This window comes from Giraffa tippelskirchi, chromosome 1 (assembly GCF_054371585.1).
Source record: "Giraffa tippelskirchi isolate mGirTip1 chromosome 1, T2T-mGirTip1v1.2.pri, whole genome shotgun sequence".
NCBI classification, from domain to species: Eukaryota; Metazoa; Chordata; class Mammalia; order Artiodactyla; family Giraffidae; genus Giraffa; species Giraffa tippelskirchi.
This window is the reverse complement of record NC_137275.1, coordinates 14134036-14152016: the sequence shown is the minus strand read 5'-3', so window position 1 is coordinate 14152016 and position 17981 is coordinate 14134036. Positions and strand designations below refer to the sequence as shown.

The 17981-nt window shown below is 47.8% G+C and overlaps 1 protein-coding gene across 1 annotated transcript in view; it reads right to left on the bottom strand.

Annotated features, from left to right (window-relative positions):
• Positions 1-17618, bottom strand: part of LOC145515373 (epididymis-specific alpha-mannosidase-like) — a 38284-nt gene extending 20666 nt beyond the window's left edge. Inside the window, exons 1-7 of the mRNA XM_081515614.1 lie at positions 17481-17618; positions 15432-15578; positions 13169-13274; positions 10121-10293; positions 8354-8442; positions 7077-7141; positions 1963-2190 (exon numbers count right to left, since the gene is read on the bottom strand). Of these exons, the coding sequence (XP_081371740.1) occupies positions 1963-2190; positions 7077-7141; positions 8354-8442; positions 10121-10293; positions 13169-13274; positions 15432-15578; positions 17481-17618 (946 nt within the window). The remainder of the gene's footprint in view (positions 1-1962; positions 2191-7076; positions 7142-8353; positions 8443-10120; positions 10294-13168; positions 13275-15431; positions 15579-17480) is intronic.
• Positions 17619-17981: the final 363 nt, after the last annotated feature.

Here is a 17981-nt window from a genome sequence, read left to right as displayed (position 1 = left end):
CACTGCAGGCTCATTCTTTACTGTTTGAGCCACCACGGAAGCCCAGGAATACTGGAGTGGGTAGCCTGTCCCTTCTCCAGGGGATCTGCCCAACCCAGGAATAGAACCAGGCTCTCCTGCATTGCAGATGTGTGTGTGTGTTCAGTTCACATATTGCTGTGTGTGAATTCTTTACCAGCAAACTACCGGGGAAGCCACACCAGAAGCCAGTCCTCCCCTAATCTGAGGTTCACGGGAAGTGTCCTGAGAGTTAAGCGGTTTCCCCTTCTCACCACTCAGATGAGAGGCCAAGGACCGAGAGGAACGGCCAACCCAGGTCTGGGGGAACCAGGGCAGCGCCCAGACCGGAACCAACCCTGCCAGTGGGGGCCCATCCTGGTGTCTCTTTGAAAGGGAAGGAAATGAGGAGAAGGGAAGTATTTATGGTTGAACTGCTATGTGGGTGTCCCTCCAGTCCTCCTGGACCCCACTTCACTGATAACCAAATGGGGGCTCAGAGAGCTGACGTCACTTACTGGAAGCACCTCAGCCCATGAGGCAAGGAGCTGTGATCTAAACCCAGGTGAGGGTCTGAGTCACCGTGTGGGGCCAGCCCTCCTGAGGCACTGTGCCTGCCTAATGGTGAGGACGGGCAGGGGCAGGCCTGGGACAGACCTAGCTCCAGGGCCCCTGGCCCCCTGGTGAATGTTCAGCTAGGGGATGCCCCTGTGAGCCTGGCTTACCTACCTGTCCCGTGTGGACAGCCTCACATCTCCTCTCTCCCTTCCACAAGGACCTCTCCAGCTGAGTGATCCCAGCATGGACCTGGGACTCGGCAAAGCTGGCTGAAGGCAGGGCCTGATTTCTTGTCCCTGGGATGTCCTGGCTCATGGAGACCTGGGCCCTTTCCACTCTCACTCCCCAGACCTCGGCTTCTCCTTCTGAGAAAATGGGGAGCAAGGCAACAAGGATCCTTCAAGGGCTCTCATATTTTATGCAGTGAAGGTATTAGACGGTTCAACGATTTGGACAGACCCATTCCCCACTGATGATCTGAGCAGGGCCTGAACCAGGGTGTGGAGGGTATTTCTGCCTCCCCAGCTCAATGTGATGCTGTGTGGATAATTCCTGCCTGGCTTGCAGACAGGGGAGCTGGTTCAGCAGGGAGGATCAGCAAGCGGTGTGAGTGTGGCTCATCCTGGGAAGGGTGTTGATGCTGGGCTTCCTTCGGGACACCTAAGGCCCTGAACTGGCTTCCTCAACCGGCACTGCCTGGATCATGTCCAGGTTTTGATCCGACACAACAAGACAGAGTTGATGCCGGAAGTATTAACAGCTACATCTGCTGAGCGCTTCTTCTGGACCACTTACTATGCTAAAACCTCTTATTGTTTCACTTTGTTTTGACATGTGATGGACTAAGCAAGATTAATGTCCCTATTTTACTGACAGGGGACAGTTTCATGTCATGCATGGAACCCAGGCAGAAGGCTCACCCCACAACCTTGAAATAATTTAGACTGTGCCATCTGCAGCCAGAACAGTCCTGACCTCCGGGACACAGGCTGGAAGGAGACAAGGTCCCCCAATAATGACTAGGTGGTAATAGAAGAAAATGGGGGCCCTGGGGCAAGGAGGGGCCAAGTGATCTAGCCTTAAAGTCAGGAAAGGCTTCCTGGAGGAGGTGATGCTGCAAGACAATTCGGATTTGCAGGAAAAGAAGGTGCCAATAGGGCACTTCTTCAGGCAGCACTATAGTTAAAGGCACAGAGACAGGAATCTGCTGTGTGTGGACAATGGTGAGAGGCTCAATGTGGTGGGAAGCAGGCTGTGTGTCCCTATGAGTCAGGTAGGTGGGGCAGGGACCATCTCTGCCCCAGTGCCTCTAGCAGGTTCCCAGCACAGGGCTGAGCAGACACTGAATTGGGGGGTCTCGTACCTACCTGGCACCAAATCACCACCTCAGTCCCCAGAGGCACATACCTGAGGAATAGGGCAGGAAGTCGTGGTGGTTTCGGACATTCCATGACATATGTTTGGAGTGTACAGCTTGGAAATAGTCGTTCAGCGTGGCGTACTCCAAGAAGACACCGATCTTGGGTGTGAGGCTGTTGATGTAGTTCATCAGACGGTCCATGTTGGCAAACTGCGCTGAGGCATTGAAGAACTGCCTGTCGCATCCCTGTGGGCCAGAAGCAACATCCTGCACTTCTAGAAGCAGAGCCCAGGCTAAACAGGGTGAGTTCCTCTTCAGCTCTCTCCCATTCTCCTTGGTGGGCAACAAGTTCCCAACGCAGCTCCCACGCCCTATGCTCTAGATGCTTCTCGCTGCCTTTCTCCCTCTCTCTCCTTCTCTCTCCTTTTTTATATTATATTCCCTGTGCTTGTTTATCCTCTAGCTCCAGGATTACACCTTTTTACCACATTTCCCCATTTCTCCAACCTTCTCAATTCTCCCTCTGCAACCACAAACTTTCATATCTTCTTCTCTGAGTTTGGTTTTTAAAGATTCCACACTCAAGTGAGATCATATGATTGTTTTTCTGTGCCTGATTGATTCCACTTTCTTAAAGCCCAGCACTGTTACCAATTATCAATCACATTAATTAAAATAAGATACTTATGATGAATAAAAATTAGAATAACTTGCTCTAATACACTTACCTTAATATTATCCTAAAATGGCCATCAAAAAATTAATAAATTCCTGGAAATATGTAATCTACCAAGACTAAATTATGAATAAATAGGAAGTATGAACTGGAGAAGATTATGGCAACTCACTCCAGTATTCTTTCCTGGAGAATTCTATGGGCAGAGGAGCCTGGCGGGCTACAGTCCATAGGGTCACATAGAGTCGGACACGACTGAGTGACTAACACACAGGAAGTATGAATAGATAGAATACTAGTAACAAAATGAAACTAGTTTTCAAATTCCTCCCAAGAAACAAAAGATCAGATTTCAAGAAGATTTCTACCAAATATTGAAGAGGAATTAATACCAATCTTTTTTAGTCTCTTCCAAAAATTAGAAAAGGATAGAACACTTTAAATAAATATGATTTTTTAAGACCAACATTACCCTTACATCAAACCAGACAAGGAAGCCTCAAGAAAAGAAGATTATAGCCCAATATCCCTGATGAATATAGATACAAAAATGCTCAACAGTACACTCACGAAACAAATTTAACAATATATGAAAACAATATTACACCATGATCAAGCAGGATTTATTCCAGGAATGCAAGGGTGTTTCAACAGCCACAAATAAATCAATGTGCAACATCACATTAAGAAAATGCAGATAAAAATCATATGATCATCTTAGTCAAGGCAGAAAAAGCATGTGACAGAATTCAGCATTCATTTATGACCAAAAGTCTCATCATAGTGGATATGGAGGGAATATACCTCAACGTGATGAAGGTCATGTATGACAAACCCATCCCTGGCAACACATTCAATGATGAAAAACTGAAAGCTTTTTCTGTAAGATCAGGAAAGACACGGATGATAACATGTACCACTTTTATCTAACATGGTGTTACAAATCATAGCTGAAGCAATTAGGAAAGAAAAGAAAAGGCCCAGGAATTAGAATAAAAGCAACTAAAAACTGTCACTACTGGCAGCTGTAATGATGTTATATTATAAAAACTTTAGAGATAAAAACTGTTAGAATTAATAAATTCACTATAGTTGTAAGATAAAAAGTCAATATACACAATCATATGTTGATAAGCATTTATCTACACTAACAACAAACTGTCAGAAAGAGAAATGAAGAAAACAATCCAGTGATAGTTGCATCAAAAAGGTAAAATACCTAGGAATACTTTTAACTGAGTAGGGGACAGGCCTGCAAGCTGAAACCTGTAAGACAGTGATTATAAAAATTGAAGAAGACACAATTAAATGGGAAAATATTCTGTGCTCATGATCAAAAGAACTGATGAAATGTCCACATTTCCCAAATCTATCTGCAGATTCAATGCAAAGCCTATTACAATTCCAATGACATTTTCCCTAGAAATAGAACAACCAATCCTAAAATTTTTTGGAACCACAGAAGACCCTGAGTAGTCAAATCACCCTTGAGGAAGAAGAACTGTACAGGAAGCATCATGCCTGATTTCATCATATACTACAAAGCTATACTAATCAAAATAGACCAGTATTGGCATAAAAAGAGACACTTAGATCAATGGGGGAGGATAGAAAGCTCAGAAATAAAGCCACACATACAAGGTAATTATTTTACAACAAAGGAGCCAATAATATAAAATGGGGAAAGGACATTTTCTACAATCAATAGCGTTGGAAAACTGGATATCTTCATTCAAGGAATGAATTTGGACTACCATCTGACACTGTACTCACATATTAACTCAAATTAGTTGAAGACTTGATGATAAGACCTTAAACTATAAAATAAAAGAAAACATAAGCAATAAACTCTATCTTAATTATTTTTTGGATTTGATACCAAATGCAAAGGCAACCCAAGGAATAATAAAGAATTTGGACCACTTCAAACAAAAGCTTCTACACAGCAAAGTATCTTCAACAAAATAAGACAACCTACAAAATGGAAAAAATGTTTGCAAATCATAAATATGAAAAGGGTTGATATTGAAAATATGTAAATAATACATACAATTGAATAGTAAAATACAAACAATTTAGGTAAAAAATGAGCAAAGGATCTGAACAGACATTTGTCCAAGGAAGATATAGAGATTCCAACAGACACAGGAAAAGATACTGAATATATCAAAATCACAGAGAGGTACCACCTCAAATCTATTAGAATGGCTATTGTCCAAGAGACAAGAAACCACGAGTGTTGCTCAGGATGAGAAGAAAAGAAAACTTTCATGCACAGTTAGTTTGAATGGAAATTGTTATAGCAACTGTAGAAAACAACATGGAGATTCCTCAAGAAATTAAAGATAGAGCCACCATATGATCCAGCAATCCCACTTCTGTGTATTTATCCAAAGAAAACAAAAATATTAACTTGAAAGGATGTCTGTACCCCCAGGTTCATTGTTGCATTATTTAAAACGATATATGGAGTCAGCCTATGTGTCCATCAGTGGATGAACAGATAAAGAAAATATATAAATATATATAAATGTGTGTGTGTATATATATATAAATATATATAGTTATTCACCAATAACATCATCAATAAAAAAGAGGAAATCTTGCCATTTGCAGCAACATGGATGGGACTTGAAGTCATTATGCTAAGTGAAGTAAGTCAGACAGGGAAACACGAATGCCATATGATCTCACACGTGAATTTGTTTAATGGAGGTAATATAAAAAATAAGCTTATGCCTGGAGAGAACAGATTGGTGGTTGCTTAAGGAGAGTGATCAGTGGAGAGCAAAATGACTGATGGAGGTCAAAATGTACAAATTTCCTTCGACAAAATACATAAGTCTTGGGGATGCAGAGTATCTCATGGTAACTATGGTTAATGATGCTCTATCATTTATTTCAGTTCAGTTTAGTTGCTCAGTCATGTCCCACTCTTTGAAAGTTGCTAAAAAAGTAGATCTTAAAAGCTCACATCACAAGAAAAAATTTTGTAACTCTCTGTAGTGACATATTAACTAGATCTATTGTGGTGATCATTTTGCAATATAGTCATATATGGGGTCATTATGTTGTATTCATGTGACTAATATAATGTCATATGTTAGTTTTATCACAATAAAAAAGGAGAGAGCTACAGTTCTAAAAAAAAGTACCCCCACCCCAATAGTCACAGTATTCTATGTTGTCCTTGTTGAAATTTGACTTTGGGAAAAGTACATAAAATAGAATTATAGTGAGAATATATGTAAGAGGCAGGGCTCACAGGAATGAAAGTCTTCCTTTGACTGAGATGAAATCATGTAATGGATAAAGTTGTTCACAGGCATTTCACGTGTATCTCAAATCTTGGACTCAGTTGAATGTCCAGCCACCTCTGACTGTATCTTTATTAAAATCTGCAATTCCTGGCTCACAGAAATCTTGCAGAGGAGATCTCTGTCTGACTCTCGTGGGCGTGTGTGTGCTCAGTCGCTCGGTCCTGTCCGACTCTTTTGCTACCCCTTGGACTGCAGCCCGCCAGGCTCCTCTGTTCACGGGATTTTTCAGGCAAGAATACAGGAGTGGATTGCCATTTCCTCCTCCAGGGGATCTTCCTGACCCAGGGATCAAACCCACATCTCCTAAGTCTCATGGTATTTGGAGGCAGATTCCTTACCACTGAGCCACCTGGAAACACTCTTGTGGGTACAACAAGGTAAGAACAAAGAAAGTTCTCTTTAGGTTTTGACGGGTGAGTCCAGGCAAAATTAGTCCTGTGAGTGGCCAGAGTGATGAAACCTTCAGAATTCATTGCTCTCAGGCTGGCTAAAGACACATATTCACAAAATCTATTCTTATGTTCTCTCTCTCATGAATTCTGTGATGAGCTCACCACAAAAACTCATGAGAGTGTATAGCACAATAAGCAGCTTAACTTTCCCGACACAGGTGGACAGACCCCTGGACGGGGCTGAAGCAGCCCCAGGGTGAAGGTCTTTGATCAGAGGGCACAAGTCATGACTGGATCTCACGGGGGCGTCCGAGTGTGTTCAGAACCACCTCCAGAAAGAAATGCCAGAATAATAATATGTTGATGAAGCAAGCCTAGATTTCTAAATCCTCCAGCACCCCACTTTGACATTCATCATAATGAGTAAGAAGTAGGAGGTTACAGGTAGATTTTTATAAACTTTCATGACCCGGACCCAAGTTACTTTAGGCAAGTGTTTCTATTTTCCTTTGACAAATATCACATTCTGAACTCCCAAGGCAGTAAAACTGCCTGGATGAAGACCAGCCTGGTTAGAGCTGGAAACAGGTCGAGGGTAGTAGCAGGTACAGAGGCCAGATCCATCATGGCAATCTCTGGGTGTAGTTAAGGAATCAGCACCTGGGACTTCCCCCTTACCCATGGCCAGAGAACAGGTCCTGTGTGGAACCAGGTGGATCGTTCCCATGCGTTGTTCAACAGTTTCTCGGTATACATTTTAATGTTGTCCTTACTGCCAGGCATGTCATTGGGGGTGAACATCTCATCCATGCGTTCATCTTGGAAGAAAAACCCTTCACTGAGAGAAAGGGAGGAGTGTTAGGGGGCTGCACCCTGGGAAGGAAGGCAGCCTGGGGTCCAGGTGGACCGGAAGAGCTCCGTGAGGCCAGAGTGCATTTGGGCCGGCAGACCCCTCTGATGGCCTCCGTCGTCCATCAGTCAGACAGGCAGGTCAGTGGTGGGCAGATGAGAGCTTTGTGGACAGAGGTGCCACATTTCAGCCCTGTGGGGGACCTCAAGCACATCTCCTTACAGGTCCTGTATTCCTTCTGCCGCCAAGTGAAGCCCACAACCTCTGGGCCCCACTTCCACCGTACGGATTAAGTGAGGATTGTCTTGATTCCTCCTTCCTTATGTCACCCTGCTCATCAGATCCACTCCCAAGGACGCAAAGAGGGCTGGGGCCAAGGGTAAGCAAGGAATGCAGGCACCGTGGGTGCCAGACTTCGGGGGTATAAAAATCTTGATACCTAAATTATGGTAATTTAACAATATTTTTAAAGTAAAAATGAATCCAAAAAACTTCTTGATGAGCAGAATCTCAAAATTCTGTATAAAGACAGACCAGCATGCTGGAATCCACAGGCACTAATATAGTTTGGGAGGCACCAAAAGTGAACTTCTGGGGTCTGGATAGCCCACAGCAAGGGTCTTTGCCACTCATGCCAGGCAACATCGGATGACATCTCAACCAGGCTCCAGGAATGACCACTCTGAATCTCTGCGAATCTCAGTTTGCTGATCACTAAGGTATACTAAAGATTGTTATGATAATTAAATGACAATAGTTGACAGAAAGCACCAAGAAACAATGCCAGGCACAGAATGGGGCCTGACATCACTAACCTGGTAGTGAACCCCTACCCACCCTCTACTCTCAGCTGCCCCTTCATCCTGCTGACAATCTCCCCTGTTCAAAGAGGGGCTCACCCCCTGCCTGTGGCCTCACAAGCTCAAAGGGACAGAAGGGGACTGAACCCACGTCTTCCAACCAGACAACCCACAGGAGGGCTGTTCCCATGATTTGGAGGTCTTGGAGCAGCCTCCTGAGCCCAGTGTTGCTACCCCCATGGCTGCTACCACGGGACCTTGGCTGGGTGTCTGGACCTCAGTTGTTCTTTCTGTAAGATAGGTGCTTGGTGAGTCCCCTCAGCAGTGGCTGTGAGGTTGGGGGCTGACGTGCTTCAGGGAGAGGGCTGGGAACAGGGCCCGGCCCAAGGCAAGAGCTCACATGCAGTGGTTGTACACATCTAGGACGTGTGTGAAGATTTGCTGCTGTGCCAACAGGGACCTGGATCCTCTCCACATGAACTGCAGTTCCTACAAACCCAGAGAGAACAGAGTGAGGGCCCAGGGGCAACAGGGCTGCCCGGCTCCCCTCCCCAGACCCCACCTGAGTCTCATGGCTCCCTGCACCCCGCTTCTCTCTCGGTGGTTCATGGTCAATGTTTCCCTCTGCTGCCTTCTCAAGATTCCTCCTGACCTCCCAAAGCCACAGGAAATGGAGGAATCTGCCCTTCAGAAGATGCCTGCCTGCGTGTTCATCACACCCCTCCTCAGGGCAGGACTTGCTGTCAGAACTTGCCAGCCATATTCTCACTAACTCTGCTTGAATGCCCCCAGACACAGGGCTCATCACCTCTCACTGAGGGTGCAGTCCATTTTTCAAGGTCAGATGCCTAGAAAGAGCTCAGAGCTACAAAGCAAGGATAAAATCCTGCTTCTGTGAGTACTACCTCCAATTCATGCACAGTTCACTGACTCCTCTGTGGTTTGGTCGCTGAACATGAATCTCTGGGAATCACACCCAGCTCACAGAGAATCGAGCTGCTGTAGGAAGTGTGTGCAGTGCTAGCTGTGGCACTCAGTAGGGTCATTATAAAGCTTATTTCTCTTGCCCATCGAGAGCCCAAATCCTCTTTGATAACTCCTGCTGGCCATACTACCACTGCTTTCCAAAACTTTATTATCTGAGTGATCCTGCATAGAATCCTTATGTTTTGGCCTAATTTTCCCATTTATGACATGGAGTAAATTGTACGACCCTTATCTGTAACTGTGTGAATAACATCCTAGAAAATATATGCTGAAACCTTAATCCCAGTGCCTCAAATGTGACCTTATTTGTAAATGGTTTTCTATACTGGTAACTGAGTAACAAGGGTAGGCCCTGATCCCCTATGACTAGAGTCCTCATAAAAGGAGGAATTGGACCCAAACATGAGCAAAGGAGGATGATGGGTAAACATAGGGAGGAATCAGCAGTCTGTAGGCTAAGGATGCCTGAGGCCACCAGAAGTAGAGAGAGGCCCAGAGCCGACCCACCCGAACACTCGCAGAAGATGCAATGCCCTGTCCAGGGTTGACCCCAGCCTTCTGACCTCCAGGCCTGTTAACAACACATTTCTGTTGTTGGAAGTTCCCGGTTTTCGCTACTTTCTTCAGACAGCCCCAGGAAATACAGAAACTACTTCACAGGGCTGGAGCGAGGATTAAAGGAAACCAAGAGGGCAGTGGCTCCCACCAGGCCTGGCACTTCATAGATGGCAAAGGCAGTGTCTGTGTGGTTGTTGAGTGTTACATTCATTCATGCTCGCTGCCCACCCATCAGAAGAGTTATTATGTCCCAGGTACCCTGAACCCCCGCCACCTCCTCTCTGCATCGAGCACGGTTTACTGAGTGCAGGTCTGTGCCAGTCCCTTTGGAGACTCAAAGAAGAAGGCAGTGCCAGCCCAGCTGAAGGGGCAAGGGGACTCAGAGCTGCAGGCATCCGAGTTGGACCTGCAGCTCAGCCAGGAGCTAGACCTGCAGGAGGAGAGAGCCACTCATGCCGGAGGGCACAGATGGGCAAAGATGGGCCTGGGACATCCCATGGCCTATGTAGCCGCCAGCATCCCAAATGCTCAGGAGAATAGCAGGGGTTCTGAGATGCAGGAAGGAATAGAGGGGGAAGAAGCAGAGGTGAGTTGGCAGCCGTGGATGTGGTTCACTGCTCACATGTTTCCGCTGCATGGTCACCTTCAGGTCATAGTCTATCCGGGAGATGATGTGGCCATTGAAGCCCGCCAGGGCAAACAGGGTGGGGGTCGTGGCAGAGGCGCCAAATGAGTTCACCTGCCAGGAGAACTGTGGCCGGATCCCAAATGTTTCATAGAGAAACCCATGTCCTTCTGCAAAGAGATAAGCCTCCTCAGTGACTGAAGGGTGGCCCCTCACCCCCTAACTCCCTCAAGGCTCCCTGCCCTTCTCCAGGACTGGAGTGCCATCGGCCAAGCAGGGTCTTGCTGCTTTAGACACTAATACAGAGGGCTCCACCCCAGAATCATCCAATCACTCACTTACTGAATCCTGATTTACAAGCTGCTATATTGAGGCATATCAGCATCACCGATTTGATGGACATGGGTTTGAGCAAGCTCCAGGAGTTGGTGATACACGGGGAGGCCTGGCGTGCTGCAGTCCACAGGGTCACAAAGAGTCAAGACACAACTAAGCGACTGAACTGAACTGAACTGATATTGAGCCAGACTGTTCTGAGGCCATCAGAAGAGATGGAAAAGCGCTTGGTCCAGCCTCCAGGGAGAGGGGCTGAGCTAACAAGCCCCTCACTGACTGGGCCAGGCTCAGGTCAGATCCATGACTCTTACCTGGTGGCAGCATGACTCGGATAAGTTTTAGTAGCATTTGAGCCTTAACCTTTACCCCTACGAGTGGAATTTTTAAGACTCCCCATCTCCAGGACTGCCTCAGGGACGGAAGGGACTAAGTGTATGTCTTGTACTTAGCACATGAAGTTTATTGTGAGAGGAAATCAATATCTGTCCTCCAGGGAGCTTGGCTGGCCTTGGAAATGGAGCCCCATGGAATCCCCTGGGGAGGAACCACTCAGCTGAGTCTGAGACGAGCTGTTCGGGTGGAAACAACAGGAAAGCTTGTGATTGAAAGCACAGGAGGCCCTGTTGTGGGAGCAGGTTAAGAGCAGCAGGAGGCAGGACAAGGTGGAGGCCAGGAGGTGAGGTCTGAGACTGCACTTTGCAGACTGGGAGTTTGTTTAACAAAACTTAAAGAGTCCCATCACATTCCTACTTATACCTAGAAATAAGTCAGTAGAAACTCAGAAGGAAGGAACTGCAGATTAAAGGGGTGAAAGGAGAGACAGTGTAAAGAAAATTCTCAGAAAAAGTCCAATGCCATCTTGATGTTTGACACTTGGTATAACTGGGATCATTCTTATGGGGGTGACAATGGTCTAAAGCTGTAGTCAATTCTGGCTCATCCACTGATTCTTTGACCTTCCTTTGGCCTCAGTCTTCATGTCTGTTCCACAAAATGAGACAGAACAATGATGCTTCCTCAGCACCCTGCCTTTAGGGATGGGTGAAGCTATTGCTTATAAAAAAAAACCATTTGTTACATAGCTAGAAATGGGTGTTTGGTGCAAGCTATACAAGGTGGTGAAGAACATAGTGGTGATAGAGGTGATGGTGGTGATTACGGTGATGGAGGTGACGGTGGGTGAAGCAGTGGTTGTGGTAGTAATGGCCATGGTAGAGATAATGATGATGGTGGTGGTGCTGGTGATGAGGATGGTAGAGGTGGTGATGAAGTTTTTAAATTGTTCATGATGGTGTTAGCGTTAATGGTGGTGGTTGTGGTGGTGGTGGTAGAGTTGACACTGGAGATGTTGTTTTTGTTGTTTGTGGTGATAGTCATGGTGTCAGATGTCAGAGGTTGTTGGAATGGGGAGGTGATGTGGTGGTGGAGGTGGCCCTTCTGTTTGTAGTGGAAGTTGTGATAATGGTAGTGGAGTTGGTGATGATGGTGGTAGAGGTTTTGTTGGTGGTGAAGATGATGCAGAAACTGGTGGTAGTAGAGGTGTTCATGAGGTGATGTGGTTTAGGTAGTTGTACAGGTGGTGTTTGATGAAATGGTGGTAGTCTTTGAGGGGGCTGAGGTGTTTGAGCTGATGGTGGATGTGATACCAGTGGTGCTTCTGGCTGTCCTCAAGGTAGTGTAGGTCGTGATGATAGTGGCAGAGCTGATGATGACAGTGATGGAAGTGTGGTTGTTGTTGATGGTGGTGGTAGTGGTGATGGTGCAGACATAATGATCGAGGTGGTGGTGTTAGTAATTATAGTGGTGGTGGTGGTGGTGTTAGTAATTATGTTGTTGGTGGTGGTGTAGATGTAATGATCGAGGTGGTGGTGGTGTTAGTAATTATGGTGGTGGTGGTGGTGGTGTTAGTAATTGTGGTGGTGGTGGTGGTGATGGTGTAGATGTAAAGATCGAGGTAGTGGTGTAAGTAATTATGGTGGTGGTGATGGTGTCGACGTAATGATCGAGGTGGTGGTATTAGTAATTATGGTGATGGTATAGATGTAATGATCAAGATGGTGGTGTTAGTAATTATGGTGGTGATGGTGGTGTAGATGTAACGATCGAGGTGGTGGTGGTATTAGTAATTATGGTGATGGTGGTGATGGTGTAGATGTAATGATCAAGATAGTGGTAGTGTTAGTAATTATGGTGGTGGTGGTTATGGTAGTGTATGTGCTGGTATTGGAGGTAGTGGGGGTGCTGGAGGTGATGCAGATGGTGATGGTGGTGGTAATGGTAATGGTGTGAATAGTGGTAGAGTATGTGGTGGGTGGGGTGATAACAGAGATGGGAACTAACCTTTACTGACCATGCTCTGTTTGAATTATTTCAATTTAATCTCAATAACAATGCTTTGAGGTACCTCATTATCAAACTTTTTTATAGAGGAGGAAGCTGAGACTTCACGGGGTTACATCACCTGCCCCCTGTTCAGAGGGTTGAGAATTAGCAGAGCCAGGATATAGCCAGCCCGTCTGGTCTAGAATCCACACTCAAGCCCTACACTCAAGGGCACAGGCAAGCATGTGGCATCAGTCAATCACAGTTTTGGTTGATCACAGTCTCCTGCTGAGAAGTGAACATAGAGGCTAGACCAGGGTGCAGATACCCAGTGCCAGCCTAACAGGAGACCCAAGGGACCCTGGATCTGGGGAGGGGTAATCAAACCTGTGAGCTGGAGGATCTGGTCATCAACGTGGGTCACGGCCTCATCATGCATGACCTGGCCTCCAAGGACAAACTCCAGGCGTCTTTGGGCCACAAGCTCATGGACCTTGGCATTGCAGGCAGAGAGAAATAGCCAGGTTATAGCCCCCGAGCTGAGCCTGGTTGTGTTATCTGGGGACATGCCTACAGAGTTTCATGGTCCTTCCTTCAAACTCCTCACCTTCATTTATTCTGCAAAAGCAGGACCCTGTCTGTCCTGGTCAGCACTGTGTTCGGCACCCAGAATAGCACCTGGCCCATGACTGCAGCTTCATCAAACACATATATAATATATAAGTATATATTTTGAAGTTTTTCTTTTGGAATAACTTCAAACTTAAAGAACACTTGCTAGAATTGTATCAAGAGCTCCCATAAGTACTTCCCCCAGATTATCTCATTATTTTTGCCTGTTTCCTTGAACACTCTCCCATATTCTTACACACATACTTTGTTTCTTCAAAACCATTTTAAAACACAAATTAGCCTTTAGAATACTTCAGTATAGGTTTGGCAAGAACAAGATTATTGTAACTTTTGTACACTTATCAAAATCAAGAAATTTAATGTTAAAGACGCTACTATGGAATTAAGGAACTTTAGTCAAACTTTGCCACTTGTTCCACTAATGTCCTTCCTCTGGTGCAAAACTCAATCTAGGATCATGAATTGGTTTTAATGTCATTTCTCTTTATTATCCTTTAATTCACAACACTTCATGAGCCTTTCTTTTTCTTCCATGTGATTAATAATTTCCAAGATTACAGGCTAGTTATTTTGTAGACTGTCCTTCAGATTGGGTTTGTCGCGTGATTGGATGACAAATTTTAATATACGTGAAAGAAAGGGAGGACGGAAGATAGGAGATGAAGCTGAGAGGAGCTGACCCCCGGGGATGTCCCTGGACATATAAGGGCAAAGGCTATGGCAGTAAGGCAGCCATACGCTTGATAGACTGTAGTTTTGATTTGATTTCTGAAGGTACAGTATTTGACGCTCATTCACTGAAAATATACTGAATGACACCTACATGTACTGTTTCAAAAAACACCTACTACATTCTGGGCATCGTCCAGGTACTGAGGATTCAGCCAAAACAAAGCAGAGAAAAACTCTCTTTATGAACTGTGCCACTGAGTTACCTTAGCCAGGCCACACCTCTCTCTGGGGGAGGAGACAGACAGTTGTATTTGGGGGTGTCCAGGTAAAGAAATGGGGACTTTCTACTGGAGACCTTGGAGTTATGCTTCGAGTCAGGATATCTGACCCAGAATCCCATTTGTCCGGTATAAGCTGTGTGACCAAGAGCCAGTTGCCTGCCCTCTCTGAACCTGAACCTTCTCTGTACAGTGAGGCTGTTGGGAGGAGTCAGTGAAGTAATGTATAGAAAGTCCTAGGCCAGCACCTGGAATGCGGCCGAGCCCATCAAACAGGAGATTGGTCCTCTCAGCTCTAAGGTTGCAGGTTCACATCCCCTCTGGGGGTACCTCGTGGGCACCCTGCTTGACCATCTGAGCTTTGGTACCTTGAGCAGGTCTCTGGGCCTCTGAGTCTCACCACCAGGGACTGTTCTGAGGGAAAGGGAAGCCTGGAGGGGGCCAAGCTCCAGAGAGGCATCCTAGGTGCTTCCATCATACAGGTACTCCAAGTACAGCCTCTCTGAGGAGGGAGGTCACTCCCACTGTAGATGCGGCTGACAGAGGCCACCTGTGATCGCCCAGGGAGGTGGGAGAGCAGGACCTGGTCCCGGGCTGCCCTCTGTGGAACGGGGCCTCTCACTCCCTGTGATGAGTGAAGCCAACCTGCCGCCAACCTTGAAACCACAGGGACTGTGGCACCCCCCAGCTGGGTCACCAGCTCTCGTCCCCACGGGGGCCACGCAGATGTGTAAATGAAGGAAGAGGGTGTGGACACAGGGTCCCCCCAGAGTGCCCAGTGTCAGAGGTGACCTCATTCACGCCAGCTGAGTGCCAGTGGGGCTGCCACAGCTGCAATGAATAGCCAGATAGGCGGGATTAAACACAGACTTGTCTCCTGGGCAGGGGGCTGACCACAACTCTTATCTAAACTCTGAGAACAGCCCCAGAGAGTTTAGAGCCTTCTGGTTTACACAGCACAGCCCTGGCCACAGAGAGCACTGTCCCAGGAGCTTCCTGAAGCTGGGTGCCCCAGGCCGCTCCTCTCTCAGCTCCCTGGCGAGGACCACCCTGGAGGGGAGCGTTACCTGGACTTTCTGCTTGGCTGACGCGATGCCATCCCACCACAGCCGGAAGAACTCCTGGTCCACGATGATGAACCTGTGCTGCTTATTACGGGTCAGGTCCTCCACCACCGAGGTGTAGACATTGGTGACATAAGCCCGCATGCTCTCCTAGATGGGGGAGGGGAAACACCATCACGCCAGCTCCATGGGAGGTCCCCGTTAGCTTGCGCCCAGGAACGAAGGAGTAAAATCCTGGGACCCACAGTGTCGGAGGGCCCCTGGCACTCACACCATCTGCCCAGGGCCCTGCCCTCTGCTCCCAGTGCTCTTCCAACAAGGGGGCCTCTGTGCCCACTCTGTGCTGGATGCACGATAAACGGTGCACTGGGAGAAGGACACGGGCGGACCCCCTGTGATGGGAATACGCCCCCCTAAGGAGACATGAGGAGACAGACTGTAGCACTCCATAAGACAGAGGGACATGCCGGCCAGGCCCAGGGTCAGGGACAGCCTCCCAGAAGGACACGCTGGGTGGTCCTAAGGCTGCCATGGGGGGACAGACCAGTCAAACCCAGGGGCCCCAGGGGAGAGGTCCAGGGACTCAGAAGGGCTTCCTTGGGCTGGAATGATGGGGGTGTGGGTGTTGGGAGAGGAAGCTGAGAGGAGCTGATCCCCCGGCTTGTCCCTGTGGATCTACCTGCCTCCCCGCAGGCAAGGACCCCCAGGATGAAGCTACGGCCGCTTCCCGTCTGGGTCACCCTGGCTCACCATGGTGCCCGGAGATGCTGGTTAAAGGAATGCAAAGAGCACTGGGCGGGGAGTCAGCAGGCATGGTGGCTATTTCTGGTGACCTTGAGCAGCACCAACCTTCTCTGGGCCTCAGTTTCCCCTTCTGTAAACTGGGGATGACAGGTCAGCAGCTCCACACACAGGTGAGTGGCCCCCCACAGAGGCTACCCAGTGGTAGACAACACTCAGCCTCAAGGCTCTTGCTGCCCCTCTCTCTTTAAACTGAGCTACTTCCTTGTTAACATCTCATGTAATGAATTATATCCATCATCACAGAGGGGGGTTGTGTGTTTATTTATTTCCTTCCTTCTTCCAGAAAAGAGCTCAAGGAGGCATGTCTAACAATTTAAAGTCACCTGCCCGGAAACCTAAAGAAATCAGACTTTCCCACCCTCTCCTTTCTGGCATCATTCATTCACTCACTCAACAAATACTCATGGAGCCTCTATTCCATCCATCAGGCGGGTTGAGAATATGTTCGTAGACACAGTGGATGAAGCCCCTACCCAGGCAGCTGATGTTCTAGTTTGGAAACCAGAGATTCACAAGCTGGTAAGTAAAATATAAGGAAGGGAGTAGGGGGAACATATACAGTGGAGTAACGGCTTCCCTGATGGCTCAGCGGTAAATAATCTGTCTGCAATGCAGGAGATGCAGGGTCCCTGGGTGGGGAAGATCCCCTGGAGAAGGAAATGGCAACCCACCCCAGTATTCTTGCCTGGAGAATCCCACGGACAGGGGAGCCCAGCAGGCTACAGTTTGCAGGATCACAAAGAGTCAGACCCAACTGAAGTGACTGAGCACAGCACATATAGGAGAGTAGGCAAGGGTGCCAGGAAGGCCTCACCATGAAAGCCCTTTTCAGGAACAACCAGGAGATAGAGAGGGACTGAACCCCATAGGCATCTGGGAGGAGAGACTTCAGGGCAGAGGGAACAGCCAGTGCAAAGGCCCTGAGGCCCCTGCTCCCTATAGAAGTGGACCTCAGGGTGCGGAGTGGGTCCCCAGACCAGGCCTGTGACTATGGCCTTCCTCAGGCCCATGCACACTTCATCTGATCTCTGCTGCCTGTAATTTTCCCCAGTATAGGTGGGGAAACTAAACCACAGAGACAGGAAGCGACCAGCACAAGCTCTGCCACATAACCGAGGCAGAACCAGAGCTCAGGCTGACCCTCCCTGTGGTGCAGACCCAGGACACAAACCCACACTGGATTCCAGTGGGGAAAAAAAAAGAAACTCCAGCTCCAAGAGGTGAGCAGGGATCACTGAGGACACCCACCTGGACAGTGTGGAGCCAGCCCATGTCCACGTGGTGGTGGGGCACCACGAAGACCCTGATTTGTGATGGGACCAGGGCCTCCTGGGGCCTCAGCAGCGCCAGCTGCATCAACACGGGCAGCCAGCTGAGCGACTCCATCCCACTGGCCTGCAGGCAGGGGCTGGAGGACTTCACTCTGCCTACAGGGCCCGGCTCCTCTGGAGCTGATTGGGCTACCAACCCTCAGGGAAGGAGGGAGGAAGAAAAACAGGAGAGACGCCCACATAGATGCCATCACCTGAGCAGGCTGGAGACACTCGCTCACTGCGCTTCAGACGTCCACTCCCATCTGCAGTTTCCTGGCAATCTCTGTCCACTTTCAGGCCAAATACTGAATGCCACCTCCCCAGGAAAACCTGCCAGACTTCACTCCTGCCAGGAATGCTACTCCTCACTCCAATTCCCATGCCCCTCCTTTGTGCCTCTCCAAGCTTTTCCTGCCAGGCTTCCCTGCCCATCTCT